The sequence below is a fragment of the Bos grunniens genome, chromosome 2 (assembly GCF_055505025.1).
Source record: "Bos grunniens cultivar Pamir isolate PY7600 chromosome 2, Bosgru_T2T1.0, whole genome shotgun sequence".
NCBI lineage: Eukaryota > Metazoa > Chordata > Mammalia > Artiodactyla > Bovidae > Bos > Bos grunniens.
In genome coordinates, this window is record NC_141166.1 from 17,599,323 (window position 1) to 17,618,305 (window position 18,983).

At 50.8% G+C, this 18,983-nt stretch overlaps 1 protein-coding gene and 1 pseudogene across 1 annotated transcript; both read right to left on the reverse strand.

Moving 5' to 3' along the window:
- Positions 1–3,250: 3,250 nt before the first annotated feature.
- On the reverse strand, positions 3,251–4,448 carry LOC147377687 (protein arginine N-methyltransferase 1 pseudogene; annotated as a pseudogene).
- A 9,460-nt stretch (positions 4,449–13,908) lies between these two features.
- B3GNT7 (UDP-GlcNAc:betaGal beta-1,3-N-acetylglucosaminyltransferase 7) lies at positions 13,909–18,657 on the reverse strand. The gene is made up of 2 exons (XM_086335585.1): positions 18,514–18,657; positions 13,909–16,382 (listed from the first exon to the last, which is right to left on the reverse strand). The coding sequence occupies exons 1-2, from the start codon at positions 18,522–18,524 to the stop codon at positions 15,188–15,190; spliced, it is 1,206 nt and encodes a 401-aa protein (XP_086191711.1). The 5' UTR covers positions 18,525–18,657; the 3' UTR covers positions 13,909–15,187.
- Positions 18,658–18,983: the final 326 nt, after the last annotated feature.

The window sequence follows — 18,983 nt, forward strand, 5'->3', positions numbered from 1 at the left end:
CACTGGCATGCAGATTCTTATCCGCTGCACCACCAGGGAAGTCCAGTTTCCAGTTTTGGACTATTACAAATAAAGCTCCATGAATATTTGTGTACAGGTTTTAGGTAGAAACATGCTTTTTCTTGGATAAATACTGAGTATCGAAATGGCTGAGTCATAGATTCATATTTAATTTGGAAAGAAACTGCCAATGTGTGTTTTAATTTTTATAAAACATAAATTTATTTATTTTTGACTCCACTGGGTCTTCATTGCTGCTCGTGCGCTTTCTCTAGTTGTGGTGAGTGGGGGCTACCTTCTAACTGTGGTGTGCGGGCGTCTCATTGTGGGGCTTCTCTCGCTGTGGAACACGGCTCTGCAGCACAGGCTAAGTGGTTGTGGTGCACAAGCTTAGTTGCCGCGCAGCACGTGGACTCTTCCTGGACCAGGGATTGAACTGTGTTCCCTGCAGTGGCAGGTGATTCTCAACCACTGGACCACTGGGAGAAAGTCCAATATATTTTTTCAAATTGACCCTGAAAAAGGTTGTTTAGGTATAACTGTTACGTTTTGGTGTAATTTGTTATGCAGCAATAGGTGACTTTCACAGGTTCAGTTCTGGAAAGCAGACCTGAACCCGTGATAGAAAAGAAAATAGAAATTCCTACTTCCTCTCTTCTGTCTTGGATTCCTCTTTCCTTCACTTCAAATGTGGGTTTTAAGCCACTATGCCAGATCTTCTCAGACTTGAAAGCCCCATGGAAAGTGATGGGAACTTTATTTAAATTGGGGGATCCGCCACAAAAGAACAATTCTGATGGATTTTGGTGGGTAGGGAATGGAAGCCAGATTGCAAGAAGGAGCAACAGCACCCAGGAGGAAAAAAATCTTGTAAGGACGGGGTTTGATGGAGGGTGAAGGCTTCTCTGGGGACTCCAGCATAGGAAGCACCAGCTCTTGAGTAGAATGTGAGGGTCAACTTCATCCATCCCAGACTCAGGTTTTGTAGACGGAATCCATAATTTTTATCTCCTAATAACCTTTTCTTTGGGGGAAGACACCGTCCCCTCACTGCTGTCTTCCGTTTGCTTGTGTGTGTGAGTGTGTGTGTGAGAGAGAGAGAGATATTAGTTTCTCAGTCACACCCTCAGCAGTAAAAGTGCGGAGTCCTAACCACTGGACCACCAGGGAATTCTCGGTCCTCTCCCATTGTAATCCTGCTCACGTCATGTGGATCAAGTGGGATGAAGCCAATCCCTGGCCTCAGGGATGTCCTGATTAGAGAATTCCATTCTCCTCACTGTAGACACTGGTTCTAGCTTGGACATAAGATACAATCAAACCTAATTTTTGGGTATTTGCTAGAAATATCAGAAAATACACTCTTTTTTTTTTTTTTTCTTTTAGGAGTGAGCTGTAAAGATCACCTACATCTAAAGCAGCCTGGGACCATTTTTTCCTCCCATCTCTAGAAAGCCTGTTAGAGAATCAAGTCAACTCAGAATGAAGAAGAGCTAACCAGTGAAGAGCAATCACATGTTAAGCACCTGGACCAGCCATACCTGAAGCCCTAGTGATTTGTTTTTATCTACTAAAACTTTATTTTTCCCCTGAGCTAGTTTGGAGTAGGGTTTCTGTCAGTTACCAGTGACTGAAACCTGAATAGGAGAATGCTTTGTGGCAAAATTGAAAGAAACAGATTCCCCTAAGGAACTATACTTCAGTATCCGCCCTCCTAGTAAGGGAACATGGTATGAGAAGGGGAGATTGCATCTCAGTTAAATGAGAAAGTGCCTCTTCCTCCTCTCCCTCCTACCACTCCCACTCCCAGCTTTCTCTTATAATTTTACGTTCTACTATTTTTAAAATACTTAGTTATTTAATTAATTTATTTGGCTGCACCAGGCCTTAGTTGCAGTATGCAAGATCTTTGATCTTTGCTGTGACATGTAGTATCTGGTTCACTGACCAGGGGTTGAATCTGGGCCCCCTGCATTGGGAGAACAGAGTCTTAGCCTTACTGGACCACCACAGAAGTCCTAATCTTACATTTTAGTCTTCATTAATTACATGAACTTGTTAATTATATTTGTCTTTTAATAAATTTGGCCGTGGTCTAGCTATTTCAATGCTTTATTTAATTCCTTTATTTATTTTATTGAAGTATAATTAACCTACAACACTATGTCAGTTCCAGGTACACAACATAGTGATTCAATGTTTGTGAACATTACAAAGTGATCGCTATAGACCATCGATATATCTAGGAAGCGTCTGCCATTATACAAATATATTACAAGGTTATTGACTCTACTCCCCATGCTGGACATCTCACCCCCATGCTTTGGGTGCATATTGTAACTGAAGTTTGCACCTCTTAGTCTTTTTTCATCTGATTCTTTCCTTCCCCCAACCCCCTCCCTCTGGCAACCATCAGTTTGTTCTCTGTATTAATGAGTTTGTTCTGTTTTGTTATGTTTATTAATTTATTTTTTTTGGTAAGATTCCATATATAAGCAAAATTATACAGTATTTGCCTTTCTCTGTCTGCCTTATTTCACTATCATAATACCCTCTAGGTCCATCCATGTTGGTGCAAAGGGCAAGATTTCATTCTTATTTATGGTTGAGTAACATTCTACTGTGTGTGTGTGTGTGTATACACACTGCATCTTCTTTTTCCACTCATTTCACCATCACTCATATCAATGGACACTTAGGTTACTTCCATATCTTGGCTATAGTAAATAATGTTGCAGTGTACATAGGGACACATATATCTTTCCAATATAGTATTATCGGTTTCTTTGGGAAAAAACCCAGAAGTGGAATTGCTGGATCATATGGTAGTTCTATTTGTAATTTTTCAAGAAACCTCTATACTATTTTTCATGGTGACGGCCTCAATTTACATTCCCATAAACAGTACACAAAAGTTCCCTCCTCTTCACATCCTCCCCAACACTTGTTATTTGTTGTCTTTTTTTTTTTTAAATAAGAGCCATTCTGATAGGTGATATCTCATTATAGTTTTGATTTGTTATTTTTTTTTGCCATCCCAACTGAGAATTTATTGGCATAAATGCAACCATATAAAAACCTAAGTAATGAAACACAGTCATGATGTGCCCTCCATGCCCCGGCACATAAAACCCCCTTTTGTGGGAGGGAGTGAGGGGTACGAGGAGCCCCGAAACTGCCTAAGAACGCCGCAGCCCCTGGGGCCTTTGCAGGACCAGCCGGACTGGGGTGGGAGAACCCAGGCACCGCCTTAGTGCATCCAGTAGTCGGTGGAGCAGGAGAGCTCACAGAGCTGGCTAGGCCAGCTCTAGGCTGAAGTCTAGGCCAATGGTGAGGTCCAGGTCACGGTTGTTCTTGGCATTGCGCCACATGCCGGTGGGGCCAAAGATCTCCTCGCCTGTCTTCATTATCAGATAGTCCTCCAGGTAGAACACCGTCTGCTTCCAGGGAGGGGATGGGGACTCAGGGCTGTGCAGAAGCCAGTTCTCTTGTGGCAGCAGGTGAACTTGACGTTGAAGTCGGCCACCAGAGCATGCATGCAGCCGTTCGGCTTCACTTGCAGGCAGAAGGGGGAAGTGAAAGCCAGGTCTTCCACCTTGACCGTGTAGATGTCCACTTCCTTTATGAGGCAGGTTGATGACCAGCTGCTTGGGGTCCACCATGTCCACCAGGGGCTCCTTGATGGCCACATCTTTGATGCAAGACGTCAAAGCTGCACATGTTCTCCCGCCAGTGGACCATGTAGTCTTTGTTCTGCTGGTCCTCAATGGCTCTTACATACCAGCATGGCTCGGTCTGGGAAGATGAGGCCATTGGGCACCAGCCACTTGTCTCGGGCGTAGACCACGGTGTTGAGCATCAACTCATAGGAGAGGTAGTAGCCCATCTATGGTGATGAAATCCACCTCCTCCACCTTCCCCTTGATGATAGTCACCACATGGTCTAACTTGTTAGCTTTCACAATCTTCATGAAGTAATCAGAGCTACTGAAACACTCAATCCCAATGACCACGCGGGCCCTGGCCTTGGCAGTAAACATACAGAGGACCCTTGTGCCTGAGCCAACGTCCAGCACCATCTTGTCTTTGAAAAGGTGTGGGCCATGAAACATGGAGTTGCTGTACATGAATGTGCGGACCTTTCGGCACTTCCTCATGGGTGCTGAAGTGAGCATAGTAGTCAAAGTAGCAATCTTTGGACATCACGTCCTCAGCATTGGGCTTCTCGCTGAGCCACAGGAGACCACCTCTCCAGTCTCTCTGCCCCAGTCTCTAGCTCAGCCCACAGCTGGGGAGGGGAGGGAAGGGAAGGCAGAAGTGGGGGCAGACATAGGGAAGCACAAAAGTGGGGGGGTTACTTCTTCAAGAGGCAGCTGGAGGCTCATCCCATTAGCCAAGGTGGCTACAAAATTCTCCAGGATGCAATTTGAGGCCTTGGCTGCTGCCATCTTCAGCCATGCCTGCTCTTCTTCTGGCTGCTGAGACCCCTCCCCACTTTTGATTTGTTAATTTTTTTTCTTAAGAAACAATTTTTGGATTCTTTTCAGTTCTACTGCTTTCAAATTCATTGATTCAGCTTTCATCTTTATTATGTCTTTATTCTTTCCTTTTTACTGGCTTGGCTTTAGTCTGTTTTATTTATTTATGGCCACACCACGTGGCTTACAGGATGCTCCCTGACTAGGGATTGAACCCAGGCCATGGTGATGAGAGGACCACATCTTAACCATTAGGCCATCAGGGAATTCCAGCTTTCAGTTCAGTTCAGTCACTCAGTCGTGTCTGACTCTTTGTGACCCCATGACCTACAGAACGCCAGGCCTCCCTGTCCATCACCAACTCCTGGAGTCCACCCAAACCCATGTGCATTGTGTTGGTGATGCCATCCAACCATCTCATCCTCCGTTGTCTCCTTCTCCTCCTGCCTTCAATCTTTCCCAGCATCAGGGTCTTTTCGAATGAGTCAGCTCATCACATCAGGTGGCCAAAGTATTGGAGTTTCAGTTTCAATATCAGTCCTTCCAATGAATATTCAGGACTGATCTCCTTTAGGATGGACTGGTTGGATCTCCTCGCAGTTCGAGGGACTCTGAAGAGTCTTCTCCAACACCACAGTTCAAAAGTATCCATTCTTTGGAGCTCAGCTTTCTTTATAGTCCAACTCTCACATCCAAACATGACCACTGGGAAAACCATAGCCTTGACTAGACGGACCTTTCTTGACAATGTAATGTCTCTGCTTTTTAATATGCTGTCTAGGTTGGTCATAACTTTCCTTCCAAGGAGTAAGCGTCTTTTAATTTCATGGCTACAATCACCATCTGCAGTGATTTTGGAGCCCAGAAAAATTAAGTCAGCCACTGTTTCCCCATCTATTTGCCATAAAGTGATGGGACCGGACGCCATGATCTTAGTTTTCTGAGTGTTGAGCTTTAAGCCAACTTTTTCACTCTCCTCTTTCACTTTCATCAAGAGGCTCTTTAGTTCTTCTTCACTTTCTGCCATAAGGGTGGTGTCATCTGCATATCTGAGGTTATTGATATTTCTCCCAGCAATCTTGATTCCAGCTTGTGCTTCTTCCAGCCCAGCGTTTCTCATGATGTACTCTGCATAGAAGTTAAATAAGCAGGGTGACAACATACAGCCTTGACGTACTCCTTTTCCTATTTGGAACCAGTCTGTTGTTCCATGTCCAGTTCTAACTGTTGCTTCCTGACCTGCATATAGGTTTCTCAAGAGGCAGGTCAGATGGTCTGGTATCCCCATTTCTTTCAGAATTTTCCACAGTTTATTGTGATCCACACAGTCAAAGGCTTTGGCATAGTCAATAAAGCAGAAATAGATGTTCTTCTGGAACTCTCTTGCTTTTTCCACGATCCAGCGGATGTTGGCAATTTGATCTCTGGTTCCTTTGCCTTTTCTAAAACCAGCTTGAACATCTGGAATTTCATGGTTCATGTATTGCTGAAGCCTGGCTTGGAGAATTTTGAGCATTAGTTCACTAGCGTGGGAGATGAGTACAATTGTGTGGTAGTTTGAGTATTCTTTGATATTGTCTTTCTTTGAGACTGGAATGAAAACTGACCTTTTCCAGTCCTGTGGCCACTGCTGAGTTTTCCAAATTCGCTGGCATATTGAGTGCAGCACTTTCACAGCATCATCTTTTAGGATTTGAAATAGCTCCACTGGAATTCCATCACCTCCACTAGCTTTGTTTGTAGTGATGCTTTCTAAGGTCCACTTGACTTCACATCCCAGGATGTCTGGCTCTAGGTGAGTGATCACACCATCATGATTATCTGGGTCGTGAAGATCTTTTTTGTACAGTTCTTCTGTGTATTCTTGCCACCTCTTCTTAATATCTTCTGCTTCTGTTAGGTCCACACCATTTCTGTCCTTTATCGAGCCCATCTTTGCATGAAATGTTCCCTTGGTATCTAATTTTCTTGAAGAGATCTCTTGTCTTTCTCATTCTATTGTTTTCCTCTATTTCTTTGCATTGATCACTGAGGAAGGCTTTCTCATCTCTCCTTGCCATTCTTTGGAACTCTGCATTCAGATGCTTATATCTTTCCTTTTCTCCTTTGCCTTTCACCTCTCTTCTTTTCACAGCTATTTGTAAGGCCTCCTCAGACAGCCACTTTGCTTTTTTGCATTTCTTTTTCTTCGGGATGGTCTGGCTCCCTGTCTCCTGTACAATGTCACGAACTCCAGCGTTAGTCTGTTTTAAAGTTCTTTCCCTGAAATTTTGAGTAGAAATATGAGTTTGATTATTTGTATTCTTTTTTTCATAGATAATGAATGCATTGAAAGTTGTTAAATTTCACAATATTCAACTGCTTTAGGCCCAAGGTTTAACATGTGACACTTCTGAAGTCATAATGATGCAAATTTGTGTTATCAACATAAATATAATGATGTGGTATTCTTGATTTCAAAATAATCTGCCTCTGTACCTTTCACTTTCTCTTTGAGGCACAGGTATTTAAGAAAGCGGTTAGGATTGTTGTCACTGTTCCTGTCATTTGGTTTACTTTTGTGGGTAATTTCTGGTTTACTGTCTCATGCACACAGAGTTTGGTCTGCTCAATTTCCACTTTGAGGGACCCTTGATATTTTCTTCCTAATATACATAGGTGGTAAAAGTTTCAGGAGCAGAAAGGATGTATGTGCTGACTTGAGTATTGTACAGAGTTTGATATGAATCTTTGATTCAGTCCCACTTCCTTGCTGGCTGCTAACCGGGGCTTGCTCTCAGCTTCTATTAATAGAAGCTTCTCTCACTCTTTATCACTTGGCCAATCTTCATCTTCAGTTCCATGTTGTATATGGAATTGTTTTCTACTTTGAATCTCTCTGACTTCTTCAAATGACAGGAGAAAACTCTCCACTTCTAAGGGCTTCTGGGATTCATTCAGGCCCACGCAGATAACCTCCCTATTTTTAGGTCAATTGTAACATATAATGGGCTTCCCAGGTGGGGCAGTGTAAAGAATCTGTCTGCCAATGCAGGAGACACAAGAGTCTTGGGTTCAATCCCTGTATCGGGAAGATCACCTGGAGGAGAACATGGCAACCCACTCCAGTATTCTTGCCTGGAAAATTCCATGGATAGAGGAGCCTGGCGGGCTACAGTCCATGGGGTCACAAAGAGTCAGACATGACTGAGCGACTGAGCATGCGTGCAAGGGGTCAAGGGAAACACATAATGCACTGTAATTGTAAGAATGACACCTCATCAAATGTGAAAGTTCCTGGGAGCAAGGAAGATATCTTTGGGGGATGAATATCCTGTGATCAACAATGGCTCGTAAGTCTTTACTATAAAAGATACATTTTTATCGGTAACCTCTATTTTTTAAGTGCCAAAGAACATTGGATCAAATTACATAAAACAAATCTAGCAAGAAAACTTTGATTAGGTCTGGGTGTATTGGGCTGCCTGATTCGAGTCTGGCCTTTTAGCCAGCAGCTGGTACTAGCTAACTACAGGCAGGAATAATGGATGGTCAGCTGTTTTCAGACCTGCCTCAAAGTTTTTCAGGCCATCTGCCTGGGGTCGGTTGGTGGTCAATGTGCAGGTTTTGCAAACTAGCTACCTGAGTGTGGATCTCAATCCATCACTTAGGCCCTTGACCTTTCACTCATGCGAGCCAGCAATCCCTTTTAAAGTTTCAAAAAGCCTGAGCTGAATTTTATGTCATTTGCAATCAAACTTACCCTAAGCAATGCTGGCTATACATAGCTTTTTAAAAATATATATATTTATTTTTAATTGGAAGCTAATTGCTTTACAATTTTGTGTTGGTTATATATTAGCTTTTATAACAAATGGATTGTTGCGTTGGTTGTGTAGGAGTGCTTACACAGTAAACTCTTACAAGGAGAGTGGATTGTTTTCAGATTCTAAGATTTCCTTCCTCTGACCTCAGAGGGCCTCTGAGGGTGGGCCAGCCAAGGTGATTTCTGTCAAGAGACTGTACTCCTCTCCTTGGTGGGTAATCATTCCTCCTTTTTCTGGAAGAAGCCCCCTGAGGGCCTCAAAGCCACTTTCACTCCCTCCAAGGCCACCCGTTCTGTCTGAATATTGGCCCATGTCTATCTTCTAAACTTTTTGTTGTGTAGTCACTAAGTCATGTCTGACTCTTTGAGATCCCATGAACTGCAGTATGCCAGGCTTCCCTGTCCTTCATTATCTCCCAGAGTTTGCTCAAACTCATGTCCATTGAGTTGACGATAGCATCCAACCATCTCATCCTCTGTAGCCTCCTTCTCATCCTGCCTTCAATCTTTCCCAGCATCAGAGTCTTTTTCAATGAGTCAGTTCTTCGAATCAGGTGGCCAAAGTATTGGTAGCTTCAGCTTCAGCATCAGTCTTTCCAATGAATATTCAGGATTGATTTCCTTTAGGATTGACTGGTTTGATCTCCTTGCTGTCCAAGGGACTCTCAAGAGTCTTCTCCAGCACTACAGCTCAAAAGCATCAATTCTTTGGCGCTCAACCTTCTTTATGATCCAACTCTCACATCCCTACATGACTACTGGAAAAACCACAGGTTTGACTATACCCACCTTTGCTGGCAAAGTGACTTCTCTGCTTTTTAATACCTTGTCTAGGTTCTAAATTTTATCCCTCTACTAAGTGGTAACTGCTCATGGTACAAAGCCTTCTTTAGACAAATAGGCAGAAAGAAGAGAATAAAATCCCTGGAATTCCAATGAAAGTGAAAATCGCTCAGTCCTGTCCAACTCTTTGCGACCCCATGGAATTCTCCAGGCCAGAATACTGGAGTGGCTAGCCTTTCCCTTCTCCAGGGGATCTTCCCAACCCAGGGATTGAACCGAGGTCTTCCACATTGCAGGCGGATTCTTTATCAGCTGAGCCACAAGCAAACGCCAAGAATACTGGAGTGAGTAGCCTATGCCTTCTCCAGCGGATCTTTCCCACCCAAGAATCGAAATGGGGTCTCCTGCATTGCAGGCGGATTCTTTACCAACTTAGCTATTAGGGAAGCCCATTACAAGGAAAGAATTCCTATTAAATAGTGGCGTGGAGATTTCTGGTATTTTTGAGGCATACATGCCCTTAGGGACCGCGGATAAATTGGGGTACAAGGATTCCAAGTTAACCAATTTCACATAACAGCTCTAATCGTCCTTCTCTTTGTCACTATGCCCACCGTGGTCGGCTGGGGGCGCTCTCCGCCCTGTCCTGGGATGGTTCTGGCTCCGCGGATGACTCCAGCCCTCCGGCCCCTCCCCGCCCCTTGGATCTTCTCAAGGGCCCTGCCCGGGGCCGCCTCTACGGAGCCGGCGCAGAGGGGTCTGCCCAGCGCCCGGCGCCCCCAGCCTCGCTGCGATCGCGGCGTGGGCCAACAGGTAGGTCTCACTAGAAGATGCCGCACTCTCCACCTCTAGTCCAGGCCCCCGGGGTCCAGTGGATTCCACCACCAGCCTCCCCCACCTCCGATGGCAGAGCGTGATGGTCCCCACCAAAGCCTAGGTGGTTCAGCGATGGCCTCTGGGTTCCTGGTTGCGCTGACCACCCTCCGGCGCCCGAACCCTCAGTCCTGCCTGGGGCGAGGGCAGGAATTCCGGGCATTCTTGTTAGATTCGACACCAGAGAAAAACAGAGCGAGAGCAGATTCCTGACCCATCACCTGCAGGGTCAGTTAATCCCCGCCCGGGCGTCGGCCGGAGTCACCTGGGCGGGGGTTTGAAATACCTAGACTAGCGCCCACCTCCGAGGTTCGGAGGTGCCCCGCCTGGGTTGGGGCCTGAACGCCAATTTTTTTCCCCAAAGTTCCGGGGGGAGTGAGGGCTTTGCAGACGAGCAGCGGGGCTGAGCCCCTTCGGAAGGGACTGAGCTCTAGGCTCACCTGAAGGTGTAAAATTTATTCCAAGATGCAAGTTTGGTATCAGAAATATATGCAAAAAATGGCATTCTCAACCATAATGAGTCTGTGTTCATTTTAATATAAAAGATGGTAAAAGATACTTTTCAGAAAAAAGAAACGCCTAACTCCTACAGGTATAAAAATTAACAGGAGGTAAAGATTTATTTTATTCGTAAGAGGGTAAGCTGATGTTATAACTGGTTCACAGGAGACTTGTCTAAAAGCACAGATTTGTATGGAATGAAGGAATTGAATTGCTAACGGAGGCAAAACTGGTTTTTCCACAGTGGGGAGAGAAGTTGATGGGATCTCTCCCTTTCTGTGTTTTTTTTTTTTAAAAATTATATTTACAATATATTTCTTAAAAATTTTTTATTTTAGAAAAATTTAAAATTGAAGTACAGTTGATTTACAAAGCTGTGTTAGTTTTAGGTGTACAGTCGAGTGATTTAGTTTTGAATATAAATCTTCTCTTTCAGATTCTTTTCCATTATTGATTATTGCAAGATATTGAATATACTTCCCTGTGCTATATAGTAGGTGCTTGTTGTTTATCTATTTTATATATAGTAGTGTGTGTATATGAATCCAAAACTCCCAATTTATCCCTCCCCTATTTTCTGTGGTTTTAAAAAAGGTGCAGAATAGCTCCAAGACCATGAACTGGGCTAGAAGCAGACAGCTTGGGGGTTGTGTATTAAACAATGTATAGTGTTCCACTAAACAGAGAAGCTCGTCTTCACAATATTTTTTTAAACTATGTGGAAAGAAAGGTCTCCTATAGTGCTAGTTCTGCTGGGCTTCCTCAAACCCCAAATACCCAATTTCCAGTCACTCACGGGACACTACATTTTTCTACTTTGGGGACTGTCAGGCAAAACCCCACAAATACACATGGAGGTTCCTGGGAGACAAAAGGGTGGGGGGTTAGGTGCAGAGACTGCGTTCAGACAGTGCTTGGTCACACAAGTGCCATGGGACCCTACTCTGGGGAGCCTCCATTTCTTCACTTGACAGTCGTCTTCGTCTATAACCGGTTCCACAGAAGCTTCCCTCCCTGCTGAGGTGGACAGAGCGAGTCTCCCCAGAACAGGCTTTCTTTGTTAAGGGTAGAGTTCTTTGAGTGGTCTCCTTTAGTTATGTAAATGTGGCCAAGCAGCACCCATTGCCTGGCAGGAGACCTTCTGTGGCCTGACAAAGCCACCTCTTCCGCAGACCCCTTAGGAATGCAGGACTGGAGGCAGGAAAGCAGGGGGGAAGCGTCTTGCCTTTCAAGCTGGGGGTCTTTGGGGAGGAAAGCGTTTGAGACCTACTTCCCCTTCCCCCCAACCTGTTCCCCAGGATTTGATTGAGACTGACTAAAATTTACCAGCAGCCCTGGAAAGTTGCTTCCCAGTGACAGAACCTGAGTGAATTTGTAGGGTCCCCCCAAACTCTGTGTCACTGACTGGGAGTCTCAGGACCCAGCGCTCCTAGCTGGCTGCTTCTGCTCTTTGGAGAAGAGCAAGCGAGGGTGACTAAGAGAATCATTCTGTCTCTGAATCGTGGGGCCCACTACAGCCTCTGTCAGGAAGACTGTGCCTCAGAGTCCACAGGACTGTGGGGGCCTATGGGCCAGGGTGTCACCGTGTGGGATGAGAGGCAGCAGCTGCAGAGGGCGGCTCAGACTTTTCCTGGACACACACTCAGGACTAAGGAAGCCCTTGAGGTTCCAGACAATTAAGGACTGAGTGGGCTCCGAAAGGGAGAGGTAGGATTTGGTGAGGAGGAATGATAATTTCCCCCTCTAGCCTTCTAGGTTCTTGGTGGAGACCCTTCTCTATATAATAAAAGACCGGTTAAGAAGAGAAAAACAAACAGAATGATATGTATACCTATTGTATGCATGGAGGATATCAGGGAACTCTCCAAAATGGCCAAGCCACCAGCTTAAATACCACCTCCAGCCAAGATGTTGTGGTGGGGGGAGCACCAGCACACCCCATCCAGCCTCATCTCCAACACTGTCCACACCGGGCAGCCGGCAGCTCCAATGTCCCACTTTTTTTGCACTGCTGGGCTGTTGCATGTGTCCCCTGTCTGGACTGTCCTTCCCCTTCGACCACAGGCAAGGGCCTACTCCTTCTTCAAGACACAGGTGCACTGGCAGGCCCGGTGATGAAGCCCGCTCCCCACCCTGTGCTGGGGGGCTCCTATTCCACTGGTCCCCTCACAGGTGGGCTGCCTGCCCTTCCTCCTGCTGTGCTAACGCTGGCGCCCCACCCCTTACCCAGCCCTCTCTGCAAGCTCAGCCTGGGCCTCTGAGGTCTGAAACGGGGTCAGACACAAGGGTCCCCCTGGGGCGGAGGCTGAGGGCGTTCCCATGCTGGAAACTTGCTGCTTCCACTGAGTCCCTGCGGCTCAGCTGGAGACAGGGCAAACCTAGAGGCAGGGGTGTGTACCCAGGGCCCCACTCCCGGTCCCTGCCTCTCAGGATCAAGTCTGAACACCCCCCTGCAACCCAGGAGGCCCTGAGATCCCCTTCTCACACTCCAGCTCCCCCCATCCCCCCACTCCATCCTCCCACTGTTGAGGAGCAGCTATCTGCTTCAACACGCACCTGCTCAGCATCCTTCAGGTCATTTCTGAGCAAAAATGCTGTCTCTGGGCCCCAACCTGCGCGCAGGGACCAGTGGCCCTTCCACCTCTGTCTCCTGGCTGTCTCTCCATGGCTCCTGCCCTGGCTGGACTGAGCTCTGGAAAGGCAGAGACCCTAGAGCCCCACCCTGCTGTCTGCAGCCCCCAGCCTCAGAGGGTGCGTGAAAGACAGAGAGAGCTGGTGACGTGTGCAGTCACCAGGTCCCACCTCAGAAGGGCCCTGTGATTGGTGGTGACATTCTTAACATTCGAAGATGGTGCTTTATATTAGGACCCAGCCCTTGCTCTCACTCATCTGTGGGAGAGGCCTGGTGTGGACATTAATAAGCAAGTGACTCTCTCAGGGCATCTGGCCCATTGAGCACAGGCAGGGGCTGCTGGCTTGCCCACTGCAGTCCCAGTGTCCCTCCTCCTGGGGGTGCCTGCCCTCCCAGCCTGGAGGTAAGCAGTTTCGGCCAAGGTTCCCTGCGCAGTGCAGTCCCCCTATCACTGGACCCCACGGAGCCACTGTTTCAGTGCTGCTTATCAACCTGATCTAGGCTCGAGGCTGACTGCAGGAATGTCAGGAAGCCCACCAGCCCCTGCAGGCGCCCACCGCATCCCGCTCACTGTCACCCCAGCCTCAGGGGCAGCTCTGGCCCGGCCCTTACCAGAAAATGCTCTCTGAGCTACAGGTCTCTCTTGCACCCCACCCCCCACCCAGGGGCCCATGTGGCCTCTGCTTCCCTCCTGGAGATGAAGAGGCCCTTCAGAAGGTCCTTGTGTACCCACCAGCCAACAACAAGGAACAAGCTGCGTCTTCAAAAAACCTCCAGCCACCTTGGCCCCAGACAGGCCCTCCAATAGTAATGGCGACAGGAACTTTCACACCGGGGAGGGGGAAAAAAAACCAATCCCCTTTTATTAAGAAAATAAGAGTTAATCCCTCACTTTTCCCAGGGGACTTGACCCTGATGCAAGGTGACATCTTCTTCAGCCACCCCCCAGGACCCCCTGAATCCGAGTGGGGTGGGCACCAAGTCCACTCCATCCCTTCACAGGGGCCAATGCTGGTCTGCTCAGGGCCTGGAGAAGTAGGCGTGCAGGTGGGCATGGCTCTGGAGGCGCGGGGGTTGGGGGGGCTGTGATGGGCGTTGGCAGGGGTGTCTGGGGTGGGGGCGGGGCTGAGGGGCAAGAGTGGTGGAGGCAGGCGGTGTCTTGCTGAAATAAGGGAAGGGAAGAATACCACCTCCCCCCCCACCCCACCCCACCCTCTGAGGCCTGGCGCCTTCTCCCTCCGAATTCTTCATAAATAAAACTTCACAGTAATGGAGGCATATCCTTCCAGGGTCAGACCAGCTGGTTTCCCAATGAGGGAGCCAGGCCTTGCGGAGCAACATGGGAACTGCTGGGACCGGAGCACGGCTCTCTGGCCCTGCGTCTGGGGGCAGAGGAGTCGCGGGGCAGGGGCGTGCGGTGAGGTGGGGCTGCAGCCCATCCAGAGGTTCTGAGGATCACTGAGGTAGTCAGAGCGGCTGCTCCAGCTTCCGGACAGACGGGAGCCGGACGGAGCAGCGCCGGACGCAGCCAGGAGTGAAGCCACCTGGAAGCAGAGACTGTGCAGTCAAACCCCAGGAAGGTCAGGGGCCGGAGGGCAGGGGGATGCTGAGGGCCTTCTGAGGCTCGGTCTCCAGGAGCCCCTGGAGGTGTTGACAGGAGGAGGCCTGTGAGCCTGCACAGGGTTGAGCTTCTCCTGAAAGGGCTGCCCAAGCAGCCTGTGGGGAGACTGAGGCATTTCACAGAAGCCGGAGGATCTTCTCTGTGAAGACAAGAGGGCAGCCCTGGACCCCTCGAGGGCAGGTCGAGCCGGGGTACCTGAGCACAGGGTTCCTTCAGAGGTCATCAGGGCCTCCCGCCCGGTCAGAGGGAGCCAGACCACAGACCCAGGCTAGGAGGGCTGCCAGAGAACCAGTCTCCAGTCTGGGCCGTTTGGAACGTGGCCAGGCCTCAGTCTTGGTCACCCACACCCCACCACACCCAGGGGCACGTAAGGCCCACCCCTCCACCTCCCTGCAGGGACCAGAGGCAGTGCCCTGGCCTTGCAGCTGCAGCCTCATGACTTGCAGAGACTCTGGGGCACATGTTTCTCGTCAATCCTGATGGCCCGAGCCAGGTCAGAGCACCTGGAGCTTGCGGGAGCAGGTGAGGTTGCCATGCACCAGCTCCCACATGGCCAGCAGCTCGGTGGGCAGCAGCTTGTGCACGACAAGCATGGAGCGGAAGAAGCAGGGCTCCTTGTTCATGCGGCTGTTGCGATTCCTGGAGATGCCGAAAGTCTTGAAGCCCTCGTGGGCCATGGGCCGCACGCCCAGCACCTCCAGGCACATGCCCAGGAAGACATCGTCGATGGGGTAAAGCTCCAGGGTATCGCAGCTGTGGTGTAGGCGCTGGGCCAGTCCCCCGGCCATAAGGAAGCCCCCTCCACCTGCGTAGGGTGGGTAACTGTTCTGGTTGTACAAGATTCCGGGGATGTAGTACTTGCTATCCTTCCGGCGGATGGGTCGGGCGTGATGCAGAATGTCGCCCACAAACAGGTCTTCCTGGGGCCGCCGGTCGGCCAGAAATTCCAGCAGGTTGGTGGGGTTGACGAAGACATCGTCATCGCCCTTGAAGACAAAGCGGACATCAGGGCAGTAGATGTCGAGCCACTTGAGGAAGTGGATCTCCTTGAGGGTCAGGTTGAAGAAGCTGTCGAGGAAGTCCCATTGCAGGATGTCCCCGTAGATGCGGTCCTCGTAGGCTAGCAGCTGCTGGTAGTGGGATTGCTCCTCCGGCTTGGAGGCTTTGCCCAGCAGGAAGAGAGTGCGCACCGCGCCGCGGCCCCTGCCCGCCGACTCCTGCTCGCGGCCCCAGGTCTGGCGGATGGCCTCGCGGCGGTCATGCTGCGCAATGATAGACTTGACGACCACCAGCAGGTACACATCACCACTGCACTTCTCCGGATGGTTGAGCAGCATGGGAAAGTAGCGGCAGTGGCGATACAATAGAAACTGCTGGAAGTGTGGCTCCAGGCCCTGGAACCAGGATTGGTGGGTTAAGTTTACATTGGCCGAGCAGTTAGTGGTGTTCACGTCCCAGGCCTGGGGCCTCCGTGAAACCACGGGAGTGGGGGTGACCACCTCCTTCGCGCTCTTCCAGAAGCTGTCAGGGTTCACCAGGAGTCCGCTGGGTTTCTGGGCCTTCTGTTGCCTGAGGGAGGCTGGCGGGGGCTCCTGCAGAAACTGGCTGGGAGTCAGACTGCGCTGGAATACTGTTACGGCCACGAGCAAGGCCAGGGACAGGCACACGCTCTTGTAGACGGTTCTCTTCCTGGGGGTAGGGGTGAGGTGGGGAGTGGATAGTTCAGAAGAGAGAAAAAAGGATAAGTCAGTCCCCTAGTACAGAGCTGCAGTCCCAGATGGGCAGATGGCCCCTGTACACAGACTCAAGTCCCTTGGCCCCTGAGTGGTCAGAGGAGGTCTTGCTTCTTTTCCTATCCTGACCTCCTTCCTTCTCCAGGACCAGGGAGGCACACAACACAGAGCTTAAGTACAGGCGCTGTGGAGTCAGGCTCCTGGAGTTCAGATTTCGGTCCCACTATGAATGGAGAAAGTTCCCCTCCCTCCGCCACCCCATGGCTCAGTGATTAAAAAAAAATCCACCTGCAATACAGGAGTCGCAGGAGATGCGGGTTCAATCCCTGGGTTGGGAAGATCCCCTGGAGGAGGGCATGGCAACCCACTCCAGTATTCTTACCTGGAGAATCTCATGCACAAAGGAGCCTGGTAAGCTACAGTCCATAGGGTCGCAAAGAGTCAGACATGACTGAAGTGACTTAACACACGCACGCACTTACTGAATACAAGCTATATGGAGACGTTTTGTGATTTCTCTTAACCTCTCCAAGCTGTGATTTTTTTTCTTTCCCCAAATGAGGATAGCATGCAATTGGCGTGTCAGCTGCAGTGCTGGGCACAGAGTGGGTTTGGAGTTGGGGGAATGCTGTGATTCTACAAGGGATTGACCTGCCCTGCTCCCCATCTGTCCCTCAGGCACCCTGCTTGCTTTGTGCAAACCTGATGAACCACTGGGGTAGACTTCTGGGAGGTGCAGAGAAGACACCTGTTCAAAAAGTATAGGGGCTCCTGGGAAGAAAGCTCTCACTAAACCTGAGGAAGCCTGTCCCTCCCCTCCCACCCCCCATCCATCTTATGCAACAAAAAAAGAACAGTTCTCACTGTTGACACAAGCCTGAAAATGGGACAAGCATCTCCCAGCAAGCCCATGTCCCTGTAGCCCCAGTCTGAGCCCCACTCGGAGAGCTGAATTTCCCCAGCTCTGCTGCCTTGAGAGGGGCACAGTTGGACCCCACTCTCCAGGGTCCCTCATGCCAAATTAACCCCACTACACCCCTTTAGGAAGCAGAAATCAGTTCTTTTCTAGGAGTGCTCGCATGGCCAGGGTCCTGAGTCCTTGGGCCCTGAGTCCCTGGGCCCGGGGACCCTCTCTCCTCGGCTCACAGTCTGGGGAGACCCAGGCCACGTGCCATGTTTTCTTCCGGGGAGATGCAGGAGCTGGGGACTCCAGGGAAAGGGCAGGCCAGAAAAGTGTGGCTTCACAGGGCCAGGCCAGAAGGGTGCCAAGAGGGGAGATTCGGGGTGATGGGAGAGACAGGCAGCAGTGTGGTGAGACAGGGACCAGGTGGTCCAGCCTGGGGTGGCCTCAGGACCGGCTGATGAAAGGTGCAGGCACCCTGGGCGAGTGATGCAGAGCCCAAAGGAGAGACATTTTCCCGTGGGCTCCCAAGATTTCCTCTATATAGAGTTGGAGGGAGGCTGGGTCATCTCAGGTGCTGGGGTAGGGGTGTGACCCAGACCCCATCCTCCCAGGAGGACAGGGGAGTGCTCTGGCCTGGTTTGTTGGGTTGGACTGAGGGGGTCACCCCAAAGAGGGCCATGAGGCTATGTCCCTTCACTCCAGGCTGTTCCCACTCCATTTGTGGGGGGAAAAAAGCCCCCAGTGCAAGGAGAAGAGAAGGGAAGCGATGGGCAGGCCGGAGGCCTCAGCTCCGGGAGAGGAAGGAGAGCCACTCTGGGGTTGAGGGTGGAGGACAGGGGTCGCCCAGGACGCAGGAGGCCCTCGGAATCGGGGACGGGACCCAGCTACCGGCGAGACCTTGCGGTCCCCAACTCCTCGAGTCCAGGAATGAGATCTGGGTGCCTTGGGGCCGGAGCATAAGAGAGCAGAGGGACGGCGGGGGAAGACTGAGCGCACAAGTCCACCCCGGTCCCCGAGTCGCCGACTGGCCGGCCCAGGCGTCGCGCACGGCCGGGCATCTCCAGCCATCGCCGCGCCAGCCCAGCTGCGCCCGGGAAACGGAGGCCCGCCCGCGCCCCCCGCGACCCGCGGCATCCCTCCCGGCGCCCGCAGCCCGGGTCCCCGGCCCGACGGCCCCACTCACCACAGAGACATGGCGGCCCGGGCCACGGCGGCGGCGGAGCGGGGCGCGCGGATCGCAGCTCTGGGCGCCGCGGGCTCGGGGACGGCGGGCGGGCGGGGACGAGGAACGGGACAGGGACAGGGGCGGGCGGGGGCGGGCGGGGGCGGAGGTCCGGCCGCGCCCCCGCCGAGGCTCTCCACTTCCCCGCGGCCGGAGGAGGGGCCCGCAGGGTAGGCGGCGGCCCAGGTACGTTAACCCCTTCGGCGCCCCCCCGGCCCTCCATCCCCGCGATCGCGGGGCGCAGCGCGGCGGGGCGGTAAAGGACCCATTTTCCGGAGGTGGCATCCGAGCCCCGGCGGCTCCCGGAGCCGCCTACGGTCATTCGGCCGGAGCGTGAGTGGCTGAGTCGGGACATCGGAACTCACGAAGGTCACCCCCGCCACCGGGGACGGGGGCTCCTCCCCCCTTGGGGGGCTTCCCCAGGGTCGCCG